The sequence below is a fragment of the Salvia splendens genome, chromosome 6 (assembly GCF_004379255.2).
Source record: "Salvia splendens isolate huo1 chromosome 6, SspV2, whole genome shotgun sequence".
Classification (NCBI taxonomy): Eukaryota; Viridiplantae; Streptophyta; class Magnoliopsida; order Lamiales; family Lamiaceae; genus Salvia; species Salvia splendens.
Window position 1 is genome coordinate 10,176,427 of NC_056037.1, and position 22,215 is coordinate 10,198,641.

At 36.3% G+C, this 22,215-nt stretch overlaps 4 protein-coding genes across 8 annotated transcripts; 1 reads left to right on the forward strand and 3 right to left on the reverse strand.

Moving 5' to 3' along the window:
- Positions 1 to 3,799: 3,799 nt before the first annotated feature.
- Positions 3,800 to 5,645, reverse strand: LOC121808628 (protein BASIC PENTACYSTEINE2-like). The gene is made up of 2 exons (XM_042209209.1): positions 5,409 to 5,645; positions 3,800 to 5,191 (listed from the first exon to the last, which is right to left on the reverse strand). The coding sequence occupies exon 2, from the start codon at positions 5,026 to 5,028 to the stop codon at positions 4,087 to 4,089; it is 942 nt and encodes a 313-aa protein (XP_042065143.1). The 5' UTR covers positions 5,029 to 5,191; positions 5,409 to 5,645; the 3' UTR covers positions 3,800 to 4,086.
- Positions 5,646 to 5,760: 115 nt separating this feature from the next.
- Positions 5,761 to 11,111, forward strand: LOC121808627 (protein PAM71-homolog, chloroplastic-like). Of its 3 annotated transcripts, none has more exons than XM_042209206.1 (10): positions 5,761 to 6,050; positions 7,231 to 7,414; positions 8,190 to 8,367; positions 9,169 to 9,216; positions 9,370 to 9,466; positions 9,763 to 9,926; positions 10,062 to 10,127; positions 10,432 to 10,482; positions 10,571 to 10,675; positions 10,758 to 11,111. In XM_042209206.1, the coding sequence occupies exons 1-10, from the start codon at positions 5,909 to 5,911 to the stop codon at positions 10,821 to 10,823; spliced, it is 1,101 nt and encodes a 366-aa protein (XP_042065140.1). In that variant the 5' UTR covers positions 5,761 to 5,908; the 3' UTR covers positions 10,824 to 11,111. The 3 variants fall into 3 exon arrangements, with proteins under 3 accessions (XP_042065140.1, XP_042065141.1, XP_042065142.1); XM_042209207.1 differs by having other exon boundaries at positions 7,258 to 7,414; XM_042209208.1 differs by lacking the exon at positions 10,062 to 10,127.
- A 422-nt stretch (positions 11,112 to 11,533) lies between these two features.
- Positions 11,534 to 13,275, reverse strand: LOC121807093 (purple acid phosphatase 17-like). Its single transcript, XM_042207289.1, has 7 exons — positions 12,979 to 13,275; positions 12,719 to 12,875; positions 12,544 to 12,651; positions 12,337 to 12,461; positions 12,135 to 12,263; positions 11,966 to 12,033; positions 11,534 to 11,900 (listed from the first exon to the last, which is right to left on the reverse strand). The coding sequence occupies exons 1-7, from the start codon at positions 13,177 to 13,179 to the stop codon at positions 11,687 to 11,689; spliced, it is 1,002 nt and encodes a 333-aa protein (XP_042063223.1). The 5' UTR covers positions 13,180 to 13,275; the 3' UTR covers positions 11,534 to 11,686.
- A 5,530-nt stretch (positions 13,276 to 18,805) lies between these two features.
- LOC121806345 (origin of replication complex subunit 5-like) lies at positions 18,806 to 21,929 on the reverse strand. 3 transcript variants are annotated; one of them, XM_042206351.1, is made up of 6 exons: positions 21,780 to 21,928; positions 21,176 to 21,228; positions 20,238 to 21,078; positions 19,729 to 20,130; positions 19,303 to 19,618; positions 18,806 to 19,203 (listed from the first exon to the last, which is right to left on the reverse strand). In XM_042206351.1, exons 3-6 carry the CDS (start codon positions 21,074 to 21,076, stop codon positions 19,153 to 19,155), a joined length of 1,608 nt encoding a protein of 535 aa, XP_042062285.1. In that variant the 5' UTR covers positions 21,077 to 21,078; positions 21,176 to 21,228; positions 21,780 to 21,928; the 3' UTR covers positions 18,806 to 19,152. The 3 variants fall into 3 exon arrangements, with proteins under 3 accessions (XP_042062285.1, XP_042062286.1, XP_042062283.1); XM_042206352.1 differs by having other exon boundaries at positions 20,238 to 21,107; XM_042206349.1 differs by lacking the exon at positions 21,176 to 21,228 and having other exon boundaries at positions 20,238 to 21,107; positions 21,780 to 21,929.
- Positions 21,930 to 22,215: the final 286 nt, after the last annotated feature.

Below are 22,215 nucleotides of genomic sequence, written 5' to 3' on the forward strand. Positions count from 1 at the left end.
AAATTCCGTTTCACATTCATTAAATAAGGCTTTTAACATGGCCTTAAGAGCAACTTCTCCCAAATAACCAAATTTGGTGATGTTTGCACTGTTCATCTGCCAAAATTAATTTGGAACAGTGTGGTCCGTGTACTTTTAAAATAATAAATGATATTTTAAATTTTTTATTTAATTGTAATCAATGTGAACATCTATCTTTTACTTTTCATCCCTCATTCATTTATCTAATATACATGCTTATGCTAGGTAACATAGACTGCATGCAGGCAGGTTAAATTAAGAAGAATTGCTCTTTACATGGGAAGGCACACCTACCAGCGGCAACAAGGGGAACATCCAACCATCGTCATCGAAGTCTTAGTTTACTAGCGAGCTCTTGATTTGATATACTCCCTCTGTCCCATTAAATATGCAACATTTGGAAATCGACACGAGTTTTTATGTAGTGTTGTTTTGTGAATTAATGAAGAAAGAATAAAGTAAGATAAATGAAAAAGTAGGGATAGAGATGTTTTCATTTTAGAAAATGTTTCATTTTTAATAGGACAATCTAAAAAGGAAAACGTTTCATTTTTAATGGGACGGATGGAGTACATATTTTAGTGTGGTCACCTATCTTCAATTTAGTGTGTGTACTGGTAGGCCAATGTAGAACAAACTTTAACATAAATAACGAAAAGTTATAATTTAAATAACAATTATAGCTAAACATAAATCATAGTTGATCATATTTATTGGTATCGCAAAGCTGTCATTCCAAATACTAGGCAACTTCTTTGTTCAGAATTTTCTTTTGAGAATCAATTCCAAATTACATCATTGGCTCCTCCAATTAAACCGACCCAAACCGGTCACATTTTCACACACACACACACACGCACACACAAATGCAATTAATTCCTAAGTATACAATTTAACAATCCACTAATTAATCAAAACAAAGACCCCCCCCCCCCCCCCCCCAAAAAAAATGTGCGAACCTACTACGACACCTAAACAAAAAAAAAGAAAGTAGAATTTGGAAGGTAAGAGGAAATGGAAGAAGTAAGGTAGCTAGGTGACCTCAACCACCCCCCTCAATCCATTCCTAATCCTACGTACAATCTGGTAAACAAAATCAACGAGGGGCCAGCACAACGGCAATCCGACGTGGCAGGTGAGAAACCACGACTTGATTCTGTCGTAGATTCTAGAATCTTGGCCGCGCTGCGCGGGGTTGATGACGGTGGCGGAGAGCACGTAGGCCGACGCGGCGTGCTTCACCAGCTCGTTCCGGATATTGGGGACGTCCGCGTCGCCCCCGCCCGGCGACAAATTGGACATGACGTCCTTGAGGCTCGTGTACCTCGGCAGCTCGCCCTCGCTCCCCGACCACTCCGTAGCCGCCTCCATCACGTGCTTGAACGAGGAGACGGTGCGGAGCCTCGGGATGTCGCTCTCGGCCTCTGAACCCTCCGCGTGCATGGCCTTCACCTTTGGGATCTCGCCATCGCTCTCCGATCCCTGCCGGCTTATGGCGCCGCTCTCGATTTTGTATCTGAAGGAGGGAAAGGTCTTCAGCTTGTGATACTCCGCCTCCATGGATGTATTCTTCAACTTTGCGTTAATTAGGTTGAATTAAGTTGCATGCATGTTCACTATCTCCGTTTCTCTAATCTTAGAATTTGTGATTTGTGATGCTTTGGATATCCTATGATTAAGGATATTGAATAGGATAAAACTGTTGGAACCCAAATTAGTGGTCTAACTATTTTTATATTTGAGACCTCTTCAAGCTTGGTTGGTGGTGCATGCAGTAAATCTTCTACTCCCTTCTTCCCATAAATTTTGTCACATTAATTTTAATTAGACACATGTTTTAAGAAATTTTGTCCTACTTTTACACTTCATATTAGTTTTAATTATAATAAAATGTAAGTGAGAATGTGTTAGTGGAATATGAGATCCACTACAAAAATATGATAAAAAGTGAAATGTGACAAATTTTGTTGGATGGATGAAAATAGTAAAATGTGATAGAATTCAAGGGGCGGAGGGAGTAATTACTTATTGGATTCAAAAGGTTAATTGTTAAATATTCATTCATTTCAAAATAATCTTGATTTTAATCATGTGTAAGAGCCTAAGAAACAAAATTATCGTATCTTAATAAAATATCGTGTCAAGTTTATTTTTGCTACAAATGGAAATGTATGGTCTTAACATTAATTAAGTTGTCTCTAAAATCAAAATTATCTGAATTTTATTAGATTGCAAAATAATATTATTGAATTAGATTAACAATTTATGGAATTTATACCTTGCTAACTGCTAACTGTTCATTAAATTCATGCCCTTAGCTTGTGTTTTATCCAGAAAACTAGTTTTCGAAAGGGCTAATACAGTAGTAGTAATTTACTCCATTATAAGGCTCGTTGTCAATTTTATCTCAATAAAATTGACAATAAGGCTATACGTGAAATCAAGCTGGATGCTCAATTTATCAAGAATTTAGAAAAAATGAAAAAATTATATCGATTAAAAATAAAGATAGAGAGAAATATAAAAACCACAGCCGGTTTAAGCTGTATTTTGTTTTATGATTATTATTGCTACATTAATTTTTCCATTGTCGAGTAAAATACAAGTGACTATTTTGCTATACAAATAATGCTCCCTCCGTCAACAAAATAGTGTACATCTTGATCTTTAGTGTGACACAAATCTTAATAAAAATTAAATAGTAATAGTATAATTATGTAAGTAAAGAAAATGTGTCTGTTATTTTTTATTTTAGTTAATAGTACATATAATTGTTGGTCATGTTTATAAATAGACATGCAAAATGAAAGAAAAGTGTACAAAGAAAGATGTCCAAAAGAGAGAACGAATAAGCATGCACTATTTACGAATAGTAAACTGTGTGTATTAAACTTGCATGAAGGGATAACAATCGAAAGGGGATACGTTTGCTAAATCATGATAAGCCAATCTTTGGGCAAATGTTAACTCTATGATCCACAATTTCTGCATAGGTCTAAAATGAACATATACCTTATCTGTATTTGCTTGCAACCTAAGCTAACACATGTTCACATTTAGACAAGAGCTAGATCACCAATTGCAGCAACACGCCCGAACTACTCCTAACTAAATAGTTGCCAACTATAAAACTAGTCTCTAACTATTTCATCGGATGGAATCGATTAACACACTGAAATATCCTTAACAGGTAATCCCTTCAATTTTTTCATCAGCTAATACACTATATACTTCAGCATTAACTCACCCATAGCTAGCAAGAAAGGCTTAGTTGCAGTTAATGAGCATAAAGAAACTAATGTAGCATGTGCAACTCCTAATGAAACCAAATAGGGCACACCTACATCAACATAAAACAATTTCAGACACCTACTGGCCACAGCTCTCAAAACATGGCTTCCAGGAACGGTTACCCTCAAAAGTTTCAATTTTTACAGAGCGAGGCGGATTATATATCTTATCGACTTACATAGCAAAATAATAAGTTTAATCTATGCCGTTGCCCATCCTTTGAGTCCTAGTTTAGGAAACCAATGATCACTCACTAACAACAGTCTAGTTTTATTAAACTCTAATCTTTCACACACTTTTGTGACTTTTAATCACTTAACTAGACGCTGAATAACAGCTAGAGGATACATTAATTCTAGCAGTTACATCAGTGCCTTCCAAAATGTGCCATTATTTTCTTAGTATTTATAGCATGTAGCTATGGAAAAATCAAAATAGAAACAAGGCGCAAATAGTATATAAAACAAATTGATACTCAGGAAGTGAATTAGGAAACAAAACTGAATAAATTAAATCTCAACAAATCAATCCCATACCTTGTTACTAGACAAGACCACTGTTTTCGTTGAGCGACAAAAACGCAAACAGTTGACTATAATCTTATCCGTATTCACCAGGAGGCAAAATTATGAAAAATGTAACTCATTTCTGGAAGCTGAAAAGTTAGTAACCACCCAAAAGCTTCTGCTTCTAACCGGCTATTCATATTATATACAGCAGAAAGCGAGTGCTGCATGAACTTAGAAGCCAACCGGAGCATCTTCATCACAAACTTCATCTGATTGTCACAAATTTATTCGTACCATGTTTTGCCCAGTGACTCCTCAGATCAATTGGGTTAGAGAAGTTATATCCTTCTGATGTAAGTTTCTCCAGTACCTTTTTGAAAGCTCCAATGCTCATCTTCCTCCCGGCTATCCTTGCACCACGTCTCTTTTCACTCAGAGGCAATGGATACTCAGACATGTGAGTTGTACAGCAAGCAGATTGCCAACCACCAGATCCCCATCTATAACACTGCTGAGGCGCTCCAGTGCAGGAACAGATTGGTATAGGGATTTCTGATACATCCATATTAATTCCATTGATAACAATTTCGGCCCGCTTCTTTGGTGTCCTAGCACGGTTGGATGAAGGAGTACGCTCATGCTCATCCTTTGGTGCTCGAGGAGTTCTGGTCCTTGGTTTCTTCTCTTTCAGTGTAGAACCTGTGACCTTACTACCACCTCTCTTCTTTACTACCATTGCACTGCCGCTACTACCACCACCATCATCTTTTTCCTCGCACACCTCTTCCATCTTGGACATCACATTTTCAGTCTTCTGTAAATTGAACTGCTGAGGCATTTGGACAGATTGAGCAGATGATGTCTCAGGTGAAACCCCATAACTCGATTGATAATAAGCAGATTGGTGGTTTCCAGAATACATATTCAGATACTCCTTGTTCTGATTCATCCAATATTCTACGGGGATGTGGGATTCTGAAATACCACCAACACGATGGTGATGAAACGGCCCACCATTGATAGATGACATGACAGGGGAAGGGTGCAAGTTTTGGTGCTCACGAAAACCATCGCCACAACCCCCACCGAAAAGGGGCTTCTCAGTTATGGAAGGTATTAACTGAAGGCCAAGATGGTTCTTCCAATTACTTGCTGGGGGTTCAAGAAACGCCCAACTCCTTAAATTCATATTCCCATTTCCATCCATCTTATTTCCAAAATAAAATACAACAAACCCGTGCAAAATATGATTTTGATTTGACCGTACAAAATTCAATAAACTGGCAATGTAGTCCAAATTGAGATTTCACCACGTCTACATAAGCCACGATGATCAAATAACGCGAAGCCCTCGAAAATGATCGTAAACCCTACAAAAACCATACAAGAAACTCAACTGTAACAAAAACAAATCACTCAACGCAATCACGGATACCGTAAAATTCAGAACATATTAAATGTAGGGATTTTGGGGATTTTGAAGTCAGATCTTTCTAAATTCATAAAAATTCATGCTTGAACAAAACTAGAATTGCAAATATGGTCATTTAAATTAGGAAACACTACAAGTGAAGGAAGAGAACTTACAAGGAGAATGAGAGTCGGCCGATTTAGGGTTTTTTAATTGTTTTCTTCAGATTTAAGCCTTTGAAGAGAGGGGTGGGAGTGGGGAAAATGGGCACAAAAATAGAGAAATATTACTATCTTGTTTTCAAAAATACATTGAAATAATTCAATTATCTTGTTTTCAAATTTTGAAAACTTGTGTTAGATCACTAGATTGATACTCTTTTTTCTAAATATATTAAGGTGTTATTTATCTAATTTCTCATGGGATTTCATCTTCAAGAAAAAAGTAAAAATGGGCAGTTAAATACTACTGTATAAAAAGCTTAAAAAATAGAATTTCCAAAAACTCCAAAATGCATCCCAACACCACGCCCAGTAGGATGCAGCCACACAACTCAACTCAATCTTATTCCCTTGCGTCTCCCTGTCTCTCTTCTCTCTACGCTCCCAGAGAATTCGACTGAAATGGGACACTTCTAACTGAAACCTAATTATTTGCAGTTGATAACAACAACAAAATGCAAGTTTTGGCATTTCAGACTCCCCAAATTTTATCATCAACCACCTACAAAAATGCTCTTCCGCTTTCTGGGTCGATTACTACACTGCCATTTTCTCCCTTGGTGCCCAGAAAAATCACCAGATCATCTACTTCTTCATGTAAGTTCTTCTACTTCTTGATTCTTCTTAATAAAGATATTGGGCATTATAAGAAAGATTGCATCTTTCATTCTGGCTAGGATCCTCTTCGTGTGCCGGTGGTGTTATGATTTAACTGTATAAAAATATGTGTGTATGTGTGTAAATTATGGGGTATAACATTTAGATAGCAAGCTGCTCAATTTGGATGTATCTGTAATCAGTTGATTTCAAGTCATCTTGTTAAGTATAGGAGTCAATTTCATCTACTTGTTTCGTTGGATTAGTTTATTTCTACAGTTACTTTCTGCTGTTTATTTTCCTTGGGATATGTGGGAGCAGGTGTTTGATCAGTATCTGACTTCTGTGCCGTACGATAGATATTCCTAATTCTGGATTTAGCTCTGAAAAGATGCAGCCATTAGCACCATTGAATTTGAGTCCTTTAGGAAAACTTTAAGAATTTCCATTCTAATGAGTTGAAGTGATCTAACTCAGTCCGAAGAGCCGATCACCGGTCTGGCCTTTTGCTTGATCGCCATCCAAAGAAACACAGCAGATCGCTGAACATTATGCAGTCCTTTTTGTTATTTGATTGAATTTCTAATTGAACTGTCCAGTTCCTTTGTGAAGCATAAATACTATGGGTTATTGATTTAGATTTAGATTTAGATGAAGTTCTGTATAATCTTTCAAGAGTTGAATAACCCAATTGAGAAAGACGTGTGGCCTTTTATCGTTTACTTCCTGGCGTGGTACCTTATGGAGTAACCTAATCTGGAACAAATTTAGGGGTCATGTTTTTTTTATGGCAGTGACTGAAGTTAATACAACTAGATTGTTGGAGATGTATAATTGCAGACTGTCAAATTCTAAGCTTTCACAGCTTCTCAGAATTATCATTTGGATGTGGATATGAGGTTTTATAGAAGAGATTGATTTATATAATGTGAAGCATCTGAGGTTTTAATGTTCAAGTCTTTCTCTCAAGATTTTTTCTCATATTATATCTACTTTTTCTTTGTCCTTCCCTGAAAAGTTCAATCTACTCTGTTTATATTTATTCAGGCGTTACCTTTAGATAAATATATAGTTATAGTAATAATAATAATGATATCAACATTGATTTTTTTCTCTTCTTTAACTTTTGAAGACTTCAATAATTAGTTTCTATCCACTTTATTTGTTTATATGTCTCAAGGCAATGGTGATACCTCTTCTTTCACAGTGCAATACAGAGAGGCACCAAAAGATGCTGCTGGGAGCAGATTAATTAGATCACATGCTTTAAATGTTGGAGCTGGATCTGGCAGCTATGACGAGGGGCAGGGAAATGACAGCCAGAGCTCCCTTGGCAAACAACATACTGAAACTTCCTCAAAACTGTAAGTAGTTTGGCTTCAGCTTATATGAAATCCAAATACTGCTGGAATATCAATTTTGGGGAGAATAGAATTGTAAGTCGACTTTAATGTTTAAATGTGGTAAAAGATTTATATCTGGATCTTTTTACCTATAACAAGCATCACAAAAGCCCCACCCCATAAATTGAGAAGAGATATATGCAGTATCGTAATTCTTGGTGGACAAATGAACCATTCTTATTAATCATGACATCATGTTATTTCCTCATGATTCTCCTATATTTATCACATGAATAGCTAAAGAATAGTGTGTACTATCTTGAATCTTATTGTCCGGAGCCGGATCCTTTTTTTTTGGATTTTCATTGAAGATTAGGAATAGATGGACTCTATATATGACCCATTTCAGTAACGGGGTTCATTACTACTTTAGCGGCTTGGCAGGTTACTCAAGTTCTTGATGATTTCATTTCCTGATGTTAGCAATATACAGTGGGCAAATAGGATTATTTTCTTCTCAAAAATCTTTTACTCTTTTTCCTAATGTGGGAGTTATAATAAATTCCCATGCTTTCAGAGCCTGGAAAATTTTTAATCTTTCCCACCAATATCATGTGTTGGAGAAATACTGAAAGTATCATAATATGTACTACTTCCATTTTTTGTTTCTTATGCTCCAAGTTGTCTTTTCTTAAGCATGAGCAGAAACATGTCCATTCTGTGTTCCATATGTTTGCTCCGAATGCATCGAGTAGACGTTACAATGCCCTGACTGATTTGTTCAACTTCATGGCAGTGACAAATCTCCTGATCGAATTCCTTATCTTTTTCCTATTGCTGTTGTGCTGTGTTCATGCACTTTAGCATTCTTACTTATTCTTTTGAAGAGGCCTACATCAATCTTACCAGCACTAGCAAAGTCGGGCTTCACCGCAGCATTCTCATTAATATTTGTTTCTGAGATTGGAGACAAGGTATACTATTTGCTCATGGAGACATACTCCAACTGACACACAGATGCAGATTTATACATGTATATATTGTACAAAGAATTTTTGATGTGCTAGACTTTGAAGCCAAATGCTAAATCATTTAGGGAGCATTTACTTTGAGTGAACAGATTGATAAAACATAGGATTGACTATTTGAAGGATAAGATGGTCAAATAATCTCAAAAGTAATCAATCCATCAAAAAAACAATGGATTAACTTGGATTACATTTATCAAACCAACCTATCAAACAAACTGTGTTCTTCTAGTCCTAACCTGGATGCCTTCTGCAATTGGTTTTATGAGTATTTTGTGTGGGGTGTCCTTTAAAATGTACACCCTCTATTCCGCTATAGTTGAAGCATTTCTTTTCGGCACGGAGATTAAGAAAAGGTGTTTATTGTGTTAAGTGGATAGATAATAAAGTAAGAGAGAGAATAATGTAGAGAGAGTAAAGTAAGAGAGGCTTTAGTAGAGAGATCGAAGTAGTAATGAGAATAAAGCAGGATAGAGAAAATGTTTTAATTTTTACCATAAATGGAAATGACTCAACTATGGTGGAACATCCCAAAATGGATAAACGACTTAACAATGGTGGAGCGGAGGGAGTATTCAATTTATTCTAAAGTAAATTTAATTCTAGTAAAGGTTTATGTATATGTTGTTGCTTTGATCAACTTTCCTTTTTGCAATTGTGCTAGCATGTTGATATGATCATTTATTATAGTCCAGGTTGGCAGATGTTGCTCAGATTTTATTCAGTTTTTCTGCTTTCATTTGACAGACCTTCTTCATTGCTGCTCTCTTGGCCATGCAATATGACAAACTGCTGGTAACTCTCTCTCTCTCTCTCTCTTACACACACACACACACACACACAGATAAAATTGTCCACCCGCACACACACAAGCAAGCATGCACACCAAAACATTTTTCTGTGATGGGAAGGTAAGATGGCACGCTTACTCTTCATAATCGTGACTAGGTCCTTCTCGGATCAGTGGGTGCACTATCGCTCATGACTGTCCTATCCGTCATAATTGGCCGTATATTTCACTCAGTGCCTGCTCAATTTCAGACAAGTAAGAAGTAGTTATTTAGTTATTTTAGTCTAGGAATACATGTCATATACGGAATAATGTTATCTGAAGAAAAATGACAAGAATTTCACTCAATAAAAAGCAAAGAGAGCAAAATGGGTGAGTAATTTCTTGTAAAACAGTAATTGATTCTTGATGTAGGGTGCAAATATCTTAAATCCGGAAAATTGTTAAATATGTGACACTTCATTGTAACTAGGCATGGTGGGAATTTGATAGCTACAACTATTACTTTTCTGCTACATGAGGATTCTGAGAATCTACTAATCTTGGAACAGCTTTGCCGATTGGAGAGTATGCTGCCGTAACCCTTTTGGTGTTCTTTGGCCTTAAAGCAATTAAAGATGCATGGGACCTTCCTTCCGCAGAAGCTAAAACAGGGGAGTCGAGCAATCAGGAATCTGTCGAATTTACTGAAGCTGAAGAGCTTGTGAAGGAAAAGGTTAGTTTGTCATTAGCATTCCCAGGAAGATTCTTTGCATAATTGCTTATAACTATTGTCTGGATTCATCTCGACCATTTCACTACGCATCTTTCTGAGCTTGATACAAATATCCAAAATTTTATGCAATGGCAGGCCTCAAAACGACTATCAAATCCCCTTGAAGTTATCTGGAAATCATTCAGCCTTGTGTTTTTTGCTGTAAGTATTTTCCTTTATATGCCTGTTTTTCATATTTATGATAAAACATTACTCATTAAATTAATCTCTAGTTTGGATCATAGCTACATGAGAGATGGAAAACCATAATACAGAGGGAAACCCGCTCGAGATGCTACAATAGATTTTTAGCCAAACTAATACTATTGCCTGTCGCCAATGCAAGAAGTAGAGATTATGCTTAATTTTCCATGTTACGCGTTTCTGTATGCAGAAACTGTCTCAAATATATATGTGCCCAAAGATTTCATGTTCCTAAAGAATCAGTTGAATTTTATCCTTTCAGGAATGGGGAGACCGCTCAATGCTGGCAACAATAGCCCTCGGTGCAGCACAGGTATTTAGCGCAGAAACTCTGCCATTCTTCAAAAACCTGACAAAATAAGAATTTTTTTTTACTGTTGTATTGTACACTATTACTATAGTCTCCATGGGGAGTAGCCAGTGGAGCCATCGTAGGACACCTGATAGCGACATCTCTTGCGATACTTGGAGGCGCATTGCTTGCGAAATATATTTCTGAGAAGCTGGTAAACCTATCGAAACCATCCAATTAATAACAAAACGTTTGAGTTCATACTATTCTGAACCTTGAGTCTGTGTTACAAGCAGGTGGGATACGTTGGTGGAGTTCTATTCATTGTTTTTGGGATCGCCACATTTTTCGGAGCCTTTTAGCTGACTGTATTGATGCGAACGAGAAGGGATATCAGACTTGCAGGGCGACCTGGGGACTAAATAGCAAGGTTAGGATGAGTGGAGAATGTAGCAACTCTACATGAGCTCATCATATACTAATGTTTCTGACTAGCTAAGAGTTGTTGAAATTGTGAGGTGTAAATGAGTGGCGTTTTTTTATTAATAAACTGCAATTCATTGTCTATCATGCATAATTTGGAAATTTCGTTGAGAGATGTATTGCTGAAACTTCATTTTTTGAAATAGCAGTGATGGTGTTCTGTGATCTGATGGATTTACCTCTGACTCTGAATATTTGTCTTCTCTTCTACATCTGTTGATCAAGTTGGTGTCCATGCCTTTATGTTTTTGGTTTTACATAAAATCGACCTATTATGAAAATGTTTAATACTCCTATATAGTCAAAAGTAAAATTGATGGGGGCACTGAAGACGATATATGTCTCGATGGCAAGCACAAAACTTATGCGCATATGTAATAATTTAGTCTTTCAAATATAAGATTAATAAAGGCTCATTTTTAAATGTAGGATTAATTAACACCCACTTAATTATTCTCATAAACTCTCATACAAAGATCATCCACTCAGAACATATAATAATTCTATATTGTTTAATTTTATTTCCCAATCGGGAAAAATTCCAACTTACAAATCATTAACACCATGCTTTTCTCAAAAAGGACTTCATCTTATTAATTTGATCAACATAAGTATACAAAGCACATTCTCATGCTTTACACGGTTACAACCCACTATGTTTGTTCTTTTTAAAGAATAACAAATCTCTACATACAAATACAGTATAATCTACTACTTATATAAATAAACTTTACTTTATAAATTACATATCTGAAAGAAGCTGGTTTGAGGTAGTCCACCTGTGCAAAACCTCACCATACACATCGTAAAATGTAATTTCCATATCACTATCTGTGAATTGAAGTGACATGAATCCTTGTCCATCGTAGAAGAATTTTAGATTCTCATGACTCAGATTTTTAACATCTCCCCTCCAAGCCTTGGACCCGGCCCCACTCGTCAAAAACTGAATAGGGCTGAAATATACACAAAATTATTTAGAAACATCACATTTATTAATATTCTACTTACAACATCGTACCTTTTGTCGTCGCTAATTTGTTCGAGACAATGGTCATGACCATTCACGTATAGATCAACGCCATTAGCCTGCAGTTTTAGATGTTTATTACTTTATTCTTTAGCATAATAATGTTACTACTGATATCATATGAACAAATCTCAAAAATACAATGAAGTAGAAGTTGTACCCTAAGAAGAGGAAGAAGAAGATTTACAAGCTCTGCAGTGTCACCGTGGTGGCCCACACTTCTAATAGCATGATGTCCCACCACTATTTTCCATTTTGCCCTTGATTCCTTCAATGCTCTTTCAAGATCCTATATCATTATTATTATTATTATTATTATTATTAAATAAAATATGGATGTTACTCCTACAATTAATACATACCTTTAATGCATAAGTAGTGTAGCCCTTTGTAGGGATGACACCACGCCAATCATATATATGCTCTGGGTTGATGAAATAATCATTCACAAAAGGAGTGGTATCCAACATAAATAACTCCACAATTTCTGTGTAAAATTAACACCGTCGTTAAATATCAAGTAATGAGAAATTATAAATAAAACAATAAATTTCAATGTGTTTTTTCACCTGCATTAACAACAAAAGACCTCAAACAAAGCCATCTACTATCAATTTTTTGAAGATAGGGGCTCAATTGTGCAACTGCATCACCTCGATAATCATGGTTGCCTAAAACTGCATGTATAATTCATATATAAAGTAATTAAATTGTTTATTTAGGTGATCAAGGGAAATCAGTTACCTGAATACCACGGCTTTTGGAGGCTTTTGGCTGTGTAGATGTTGGTAAAAGATTCAACAAAGTTAGGGTCAGTCTCCCCATACAATCCATTATCATAAAAATTATCACCAGTTGAAATTACAAAATCTATATCTAATTCTTCCCCAATTCTTCCCATCTGCATGCAAACATCAAAATCAATTCAAATTATATATGTTGTAATATTGTGAAATTAGTATTATAGATGGAAATGGAAATGGAAATGGAAATGAATTAGAAACCTGAAGTGCGACTTGAGATTGGTTGTACTCTCCTTTTCTTCCCCAATCTCCAATAACCAAAAATTTGAGAGTGCCATCACCTTTTGTAGGATGCTCAAATTTTGGAAATTTAGCAGAAATTTGGCCACATATTAAGGAGATGGTCGCCAGCCAGAGGCACAACATAATCATGTTCATGGTTTTCTTCTCAGAAATACCCATTTCAATATTTTCTCTGACTGACAAGAAAAAGAGATGTTTATTTTTTTTCTTTGAACAAAGAAATTTACAAAAGTAAAGAGAAGGAAGAATGATAAAGAGAAGGTTTTATTTTTATTTTTTCAATTTGGAAAAGTGGTCAGATATATATTGATGTAGGTTGGCTCTGCGAAGTGCGCGCGGAGACGTCAACATATTTTTAGTAGAAGCAACACACAACGTACAATTGCTTGTGGTCTACTTTAATTTAGTAGTAGTGCATTTTTGTGATGCTGCTTTTTTTCACTTAAATAGGATTAAATACTCAATCAGTAAATACCACAATGAGAATAAAATTTCAAAGTTATATGTAGGAAACGATTAATTGGAGGACTCAATATTAGTCATCTTTCGGCAGAAATCTGTCTCACTTTTTGATATTCTTATTAGTCTTCATTAATATTGTTTTAACATGAAGTCAATATTCTGTATTATGATTATATTCATTTTCGTATTTTTGTATTAATAATATTTGTTTTGCTCCCTCAATTCGCTCTCTTAAAGTGGTGTTCGGTTTCTTGGATAAAATAGTATCAAGATACTATAATTTAGGATTGAGTTGTGAGATTATTTTAGTCACTGATTATCCATCTAGGATTGAGTTGTGGGATTGAATCTCATGAAACAAACATACTACATATTTAATCTCGGAATACAATCTTACAAACCGAACACCCCCTAAGTGTTTTGTGAATGGGATTGCTCTTTTTTTCTTTGATATATTTCGACATTGTTCACATGAAGAGTGCTCCGTTCAATAGGTCAGGCGCTGGTTGGTACGTATTGTGTAACGCCCCACTTTTTGAACCTTAATTTTCGAACCCTAAGACGATTGCATTTATTTCTTTTAATGTTGTGAATTAAATGACGAATTGTTATGTGATTTCTTTGGTGACCTAATTTTGGTTCGTAGTTATGATTTTGGGTTGACGGAGTCAACTTCATTGAATTGATGACATGACTATTTGAATATTTGATGCGGGGTGAAACATATTGCGGTGAATTATTTTTTTTCTAAGGGTGAGTGAGATTAAATAGGATCATCAATAATTATCTTGGCCATTTTATTTAGAATCTTGTGGATGATTTATGTTGAATGCTATGTGAATATGTGAGAACACAATTGTGAGATCTTGTTGAAGCATGAATATATGTGTTGGGATGAATATTTGGTAAACCCTAATTCGGAATTGTGAAGCCTGAAATCTGTAGTATTCGGACAGTAGATTCTGACGCATGTTTGACTGACCAAACGAACTCCTTTTTGTTCGATTCTTTTTTCAGAGTAACCTTTAAGGCGTCTTCTGTGTTGTGTGAAAATTTCAACCTATTTGGACGAAAGATGAAATTTTAGTGAATTTTTGAAATCGACTGCGCAGTTCTGCCAGAAATTATTTTCTCGACCAGTGGGTTTCGTTTTTATTTGACCGACCTAAAAAGGTTATTTTGATGTGAAATTTTAACTGGATGGTATTTGATGTGTTTACTGCATTGTGGTAAAATTTTAGCCCCAACGGAGGTCGGATGAAATTCTTAACGATTTTTACAAAACGCTTGCGCTATGCTGTCAGATTCCTACCACGATCAAATGATCTTGATGATTAAGTTTTGAATGATATACATGATGCATATGTGTTAAGAAACCAATTCGATGATGTAGTGATGTGTTGTGCATTGATACATGCTATGGTGTGTTTCCTCATGTTGACAAAACGAATCGATGGGAAAAGGGGAAAGTTGGGGACATACATGATTTTGAGTCGGTATTTGGGATTGATTGTGATACTCATAATTCAAAGGTGATAACTCGCGCTCTCAGCGTGACAGCAAGGGAAAGGAGATACTTGAAATCTAAGCAGTCAAGGTGGGCTTTCTTTTAAATAAGGACGATGTCCTAAATGTTTTATTGATGGGATATGAAACTGTGTTTATCATGCCTTGTTTGATTTTAACGTGCCTATCTGATATGACTTTATGCCATTATTATTTAAATCGAATTCGGGTCCTTGTAGGGCCGCAAACCTTACTTGGACTAGTGTACACCTATGGTAGACCGTGTGCTAGCATACTGGCTGGCCGGTCTAGTGACCTGGTTTGCGGCCGCATTCCTTGTCATGTATGAGCAGATATGGCTAACGTCTATGGGAAAATGACTGATCAGTCGACTTTTACTATGAGAAATGATTTTGAGTGCCTCGGGCCTTTCTAAAGCTAAACCCCGATGGTTACTTATGTATGGCATGATAAATAATACTTTTATTGAAAATGATTTCGGCAAGAGCCCACTGAGTATCTTTATAGTACTCAACCCTGCATGTGTTTTCCCTATGTGCAGGTTGAGCGGCGACGAGCGGTTGGCGGTGTTGAGCAAATCAATTAAATAAATGCTATTGTCTTGAAACTCCGAGTGTCGTCGTGTCTTCATACATGACTTCACTCTTCTCTTGGATGCTTCCGCTAAAACGTGATTATTTTGTCGTTAAGTTGATACTGATACTTTTGGATTTTCATTTTGAATATTGAAACACGTTACGTTTTTGAATTATTTTAAGCCATGCCTTTTTGACCTAAAGTATGATAGTCCTTCTTCATGGGATTTCATTGTTAAAGCGTCCCCTTTTCTTATACTTAATTGTTCATTAAATACTTTGGTCAAACCTCTTTGATGAAACTCTAGCCTATTTTTTTTCCTTGTTGCATTTAAGTCCGTTTAAGTCGCGATCGCCGCATTTATTATCTCCTAGAAGGGCGGTCGTGACATATTGGTTCCTTTCTGATCTTGTGAATTGGTTCTTTCTGATCATGTTTTATGGTTTTTGCACTAATTAATTCTTCGTTAGTTATGTTTTGTTTTGATTCTTCCTATTTCCGTTTTCACTATCTACTTTTTAGTTAGAAAGAAAAGGTGCATGAATGACCAATTTGGTAATACATTCTATTACTATAAATTAAAGTGTAGATTTAATAATAGTGTGTAGCACAAATTGTTTAACCCACTTCATATCACGGCTGAAGCCGTCGGCTTTCTCTAGCAATTCTTCTAAGTTCGCCGCCAGGCTGTTGTGATCCGACACAGATTTTCGAGACAACACAATAATGTCTTGGAGATCCTTGGTGTCCTTATTGATGCTCATAGCCATAGCGCGTGTTATATGTATCCCTGTATTTCTCGATGGTGCTCTCACGCTTCTTCATAAGTGAATGGATCCATTTCCTGAGCTCGATTATGAGCATCTCCAAGGGAGAGGGTAAATGGAGAGGTAAAGAGAAATAACTATCATATTTACCTCTCTACATTATTTGTAGGGTTTTGTCACATAATACCTGCGAACGAACTCGAGTAGCCTTTCATTATTCGTGACGTCCTGAAATGCCATGTCAAATTTATGTATCAACAAATTCTTGACTGAGATTCGGCCGTTGGTGTCGGACGTCAGGTTAGCACTAGCACGTACTAGCAGCAGCCATAAATATAAAATATATCAAGTTTGATGAAATTAAAGGAGTTTGTGCTTTAAAGAAGATGGTATTAGAATGCAAGACATGTTAATTATCACTTATCTCTGCTCTATATATACTCCACATGTCCACGTCGCCCACCACGTAGTTCTATTGTATTCTATACTAAGTTTAACTCAGAACACAACCGATAATTTGACAACAACCAGAAAACAACCATACCAGTTCTTTCTCGACTGAATCGTCACATTTAACTTGATCCCTAAAACAAATTTTAAGATCTTTAACGTAACTATCATAGACAAATCCAAGTACTGTACGTAATATTACATCAATTGGAATTTAACCCACTTTTATTCATTACATTCCTTTTTTTTTGGCAAACATCAAATGTACTATCATCAAACTTATATTTTCGAATTAACTCGTGAATTACGTGCTCACGGGATATGAGTGAACTTCATATTAATATCAAATTCGACTGATTTATGTAGCAAGTTTCAGAAAAACAAACTCAAGCAAATTTTATTAAACAGAAATCCCAATAATTGAATTTGACTCATCATGAGTGACTCACACTAATTACTACTCCCTCCGTCCCATAAAAATATGGGCAATTGATATAGCACGGGAATTAAAACAAAATTGGTAAAGTAAGAGGGATAATGGAAATGACAGTTAAAGTAATGTTAGTGGATAGTGAGACCTACATTATTAGTAGTCAGTGGCGGAGCCAGAAATTTTAAGGTGGGGGCCCAAACTACCTTTAAAATTTATTGAATATGTTCAATACTAACGACACAAAAATAGCTCAGATGTGAGCAATATAAAAAGCCACGCGTGAAAAATGGATGACGAGAAAAATAATTAGTAACAATATACTCCAGAGCAAGTGCACAGTAAAATTGGAGTTATTGGAGTATGATATATTAACGTAACTATTACATCATAGAGTTATTTTCTATTCCAGAAATTTTATAATAAAGGACAGTCACAATAAAATTGATTTTATTAATATCATATAGTAATATTTTAAATATGGACAAACTGCCTTAAAAATCACACACTTTTGCCAAATTCTGGTTTTTCCCATAAACTAAAAATTTGGCGTATAATGTCATGAACTTTACATTCTATCGCCGTTTTCCCATGACGAGTTTTCTGGCCATGGAGTAAGCTGATGTGTCATTTTTAGTTGACGTGACTATTGAATGTACAATGACGTGTTAAAAAAATTGCTAACTGGACTAAAAATCCCCAAATTTACCTTTACCTAATTTCACTCCCAATCAATGATCCAATGCAGAATTTAAGATTTGCGGCAAAAAGAAGAAGATTTAGAACTCGAATCTACCACAGTGGCGATTAGAACAGCAAGTTGAGTCTCTACCATATTTACAAAATGAGAGAGAATGGATGCCTTCCTCATGTAGCAAGCACCTTTAACCTCGGTCGTCTTTGGAAACAGCACTGATGGCTACAACCTTGGGCCTTGGCCACGCCAAATTGAACGGATTCAGTTGGCAGAAACGAGGCCGCTCACAACAGATTTCACGGGAGAAGATGAGTCGTCGGTTAGGTCGGAAACAAAAATGGCGGATCCGATCTTCAGCTCAGCAGAGAGAATGAGAGGAAGCTCCAACTCCGCCTTCCTCTTCGGATCATTTGCCTCGTGCAAAATTAAATCGCCTCCGCTCCCCAAATCAAAACAGAAATCGAAACAAAATGAAAAAAAAACGGGAATTGTTAGATATTGACTGAATTCGAAGCAATCTCTGAAAAATCAGAAATTCAATCGAAATTGGGATTAAAATCTGAATACTAGGGCTTGCAATTTGGGAGTAAAATCGAATTAAAGGTGTAATCTCATGAAACGATGTCGTTTTGTCTACGGAAAACGACGTCGTTTTACTATTTTCCGGCGATCTCCACCTCAGTTTTTAGGCTTGCCACATACGCAAGTTTTCAACCGGAAATTCGCAAGGTCGGGTCAAATGGGAAATACTAGCAATCCGATAAAGTTTAAGACATTATACGCCAAATTTTTAGTTCATGGGAAAAACCGGAATTTGACAAAAGTCAGTGACTTTTAAGGCAGTTTTCCTTTTAAATATTTATGGAGTGTGAGCAATATAAAAAGTGTTTTGGTCATAGAGCTAAAGGAAACTGCAAATGTTATTTTCATTACTACAACAACAACAATAACCGCACAGTCATGGGAATATCTTAAATCTAAACATAAACTAAGTTATAAACAGGAACATAACAGGGTTCACCAGAGCAAGTGCTTTTTCAGGCATCAGCACATCAGTATGTTGAATTGCTGAGCTATTCTCTAAGCACTCCGACCGATTCAGGGACTTAAACAATGAGAGCAGCCTCTTAATCGATACACATACACATACATTTGTATGAAGCCAATAGATCCTTGCGCCTTGCCATGTTTGCTTCGGGCATCAAGTCGAATTTTCAAATCTGCTATCTTCTGTACAAGTATTTTGACAATGGGAACTTCAGACTCCTTGCCACCTGTAAACCATATCATAATATCACATTGCAGACCACATTCCTGCTTACAATAGGAGGCAGAAAAGAATACAAATGTGTAATTTTTGATGAATTTGTTACCCTCAACACTATATCTTCAGACACTATAGATCGATACCGTGTTGAGCCTTCCAGTGGGCAGCTTCCACCTTTCGTAATAAAATTAGCACTACATAGACTGGATAATTGCAAGAGAATGTCGGACACTGATCCACTATCAGAACCATCAGCTCCCGATTCACCATTTTGTAGCCCTTCATCATCAAGTGAATATTCCCCAACTGATGTGATGCATTGATGTATGGCCAACAACCTCTCTAGCGGAAAAGTTCCTGGTCCTTTCATGAGTATTTCTTGTTCTTTCGCTTCTTTCTGGTCAATTGATTTTTCAGAGACCCTGAATGTAACGTTACAATGCAGAAATTTGTCATCCAGCAAGCAGGAGCATTTTTGTAATTTTAGAATAACTCTTTACATGATAAATACATCGTTGTGTTAATCCCTTACTTTCGCTTTCTTTTTCGATTGTCAGTTCCTCCTGTTGAATCAAAAAGTGAGGCATCAAGGGTTGCTGGATTCCGTGAAGCAAGAAAGGCAGAGATGAGCAGATATTTGGCAGAAGTAGACATATGGAACTCAATCTCATCTAAAGTTTCCCCAGGCTTCTTAAAAACAGACTTCCTCATGTTCCTATCTTTAAGCAGAGCTTGAGAAGAAAGGGTAAACGTCTCATTCAGGGATATTGAGATAAACGGTTGAAGATGACTAAATAATTTCCTCGTCATGTCTCCAACGGGGGCAGTTACCGAATCACCAAGTGGCTCACAATACTTCTTAAATAACGGAGAAAATGCAGTAGATAATTCATCGATCCGTCTTGTAATCCTATAGAATGGCCTCAACACCAACCTGTCCAATGAGAAACAAGGATACAGATAGTGTTAATTCTGCCTGGAATTGCAAAAGAACGAAAGTGAAGTATGCTTTAAGCACTGAAAATAACAAGTGATACGTACTCCAGTAAAGATGAATATAGCTTAGGATTTGCTTGATTAATCATGAATATCTGTCGCAAATCATCTTCTGTGTACTCAGGAAAATAGATGGGGAAAGGTTCAAGATAGCCTGTGTCTGACTGAAATGTATCCAGCGACGCTCTACTGATAAAAATCATACCAACCTCAGGGATTTTAAGAAGGTTGTACAAATTAAACAAGAGGGGTATTATACTCTCACTCTTATCCCATTCCCTTACAAGCTCTAGATGATCAAATACCAAGTAAACCATCCTCCCATTGACCTGTGAAGATAATTTTTTAGAGCTAGATTTTCCCGTATTCCCTTTGAGGCTCTCTATGAGAGCAGTCAAAGCTTCACGTAGTAAATTGACAAAGTCAGATGGCCTTTCACACCGTTTGGCACTCAAATAACAACCATTCTCATTCTTCCTATGAAGCAAAAGCTGATTCAATATGGACTCAAACAGTATCCTAGGACTATAACAAGAGACACAACTACAATAAATGAACGGACGCTTCAAGTGCCTGAACATATATAGTACGGTGCTCGTTTTTCCTGTTGAAGCACCTCCATAGACAAATAACGGAATCATGGGTGAATTTAAAGGTCCCAAAAACTGAACCAAATCAAGAATTTGACCTCTCCTTCCTGGAAAAGAACTGATCAACTCATCAAGGCTTATTGGTTCACCATGGAACACAAGGTCTTTGATAGTCAATGGCCGTGAAAGATAAGTAGCCTTTGGAACCTCCTGATGAGCTTTTGAGTTTGGTGTAGAATTCAGAGATGATCTTGTGGTTCTTCTACCAACTAGTGGACTTTCCTCTTTGGACATCTCTGTTTTAACCAATAATTGGTAATTGATACTGCATAAATTGAACAAAACTTACATATATGAAATTGCTTATATACTATACAGAGAAAGAACAGTGACCTTATTTGCCGCCAATGGTATTTTAGACCTTTCAAGTTCGATACATGTTAATCCTGATATATAAGCAGTTATAAACACAAATTCAATACCGAATTTTGGCATGTCAATCCATAAGCAGTTACTTCATTAATTAAATTTGAATTTTGAATTTCAAAAACTGCATTAAGAAAACTACTATAACTCGTCAGTAAATTTTTCAGTTTTAAACAAACTCATTTCAAACTGTATTCCACAATGTAATTTAATTTAATTTAATTTTGATTCACTCTTCCTAATCCAATAATGCAATTAAGATGGCAGTTTCCGATTCAATTAAAACACAAGCTGATTCTTTCCATAAAAAATGCTTATTTTAAGACATCATCACCATCACCGCATATTTCAAACAAATACACAGTAAGAGTAAACAGAGGCATCATTAACTCAAAATTCACAGGAAACACAGGATATCAAACAAATTCCAAGCAGAAAAAAAGCACGATGTCAACCACATTCAATTCCTTCTACAAATTCTGAGCCGACCAACTAAAAAAAAAAACCGAGCTCAGCACAAAAATTCCATCATGCAAATGGGGGAAAGGAGAAAAGGGGGAGACTGCGGTACCGTTTCCAGATGCAGAATCAAACGAAGACGTAGGCGGTTCTTTGCGCCGGCGAGAGCGAGAAATTGGGCGGGAAGAAAAAGGCACAGCAAGAGAGAGTCGTGAAGGCGGAATCGGGGCTAGTGAGAGGAATAGAATTTGATTCTGATCGGTTCTTGGGTTTGGAGGGTAATGGGCTGGGCGGTTAATGGGCCAGGTATTGTCATAAAATTAGTGTCTTCCAACTCTCTTTATTCAAATTGTACATTTGTAGTTATGTTTCACGTTAGATACCCTCTTCTTTAAAAAAAATATTATGTCTTTTATATTTTCTCTTTACTTTAATAGACTCAAAAGTTATACTTGAAATTTAGTGCTTTCAAAAGCATGATTACTTTAATATGTGTATATATAAGGTTGCGATTATTACTAAACTAATTTATATGATGCACAATCAAA

Coding starts and splice junctions, on each gene's coding strand:
- LOC121808628 (XM_042209209.1), bottom strand. CDS start 5,028: ATGGATGGAAATGGGAATATGAATTTAAGGAGTTGGGCGTTTCTTGAA.
- LOC121807093 (XM_042207289.1), bottom strand. CDS start 13,179: ATGGGTATTTCTGAGAAGAAAACCATGAACATGATTATGTTGTGCCTC. Junction 12,876..12,978: donor AATCTCAAGTCGCACTTCAG/GTTTCTAATTCA, acceptor GTTTGCATGCAG/ATGGGAAGAATTGGGGAAGA. Junction 12,264..12,336: donor ACACTACTTATGCATTAAAG/GTATGTATTAAT, acceptor ATAATGATATAG/GATCTTGAAAGAGCATTGAA.
- LOC121806345 (XM_042206349.1), bottom strand. CDS start 21,076: ATGTCCAAAGAGGAAAGTCCACTAGTTGGTAGAAGAACCACAAGATCA. Junction 19,619..19,728: donor AATCGAAAAAGAAAGCGAAA/GTAAGGGATTAA, acceptor CGTTACATTCAG/GGTCTCTGAAAAATCAATTG. Junction 19,204..19,302: donor CTGAAGATATAGTGTTGAGG/GTAACAAATTCA, acceptor TATGGTTTACAG/GTGGCAAGGAGTCTGAAGTT.
- LOC121808627 (XM_042209206.1), top strand. CDS start 5,909: ATGCAAGTTTTGGCATTTCAGACTCCCCAAATTTTATCATCAACCACC. Junction 8,368..9,168: donor TTTCTGAGATTGGAGACAAG/GTATACTATTTG, acceptor TTCATTTGACAG/ACCTTCTTCATTGCTGCTCT. Junction 9,927..10,061: donor AAGAGCTTGTGAAGGAAAAG/GTTAGTTTGTCA, acceptor ATGCAATGGCAG/GCCTCAAAACGACTATCAAA.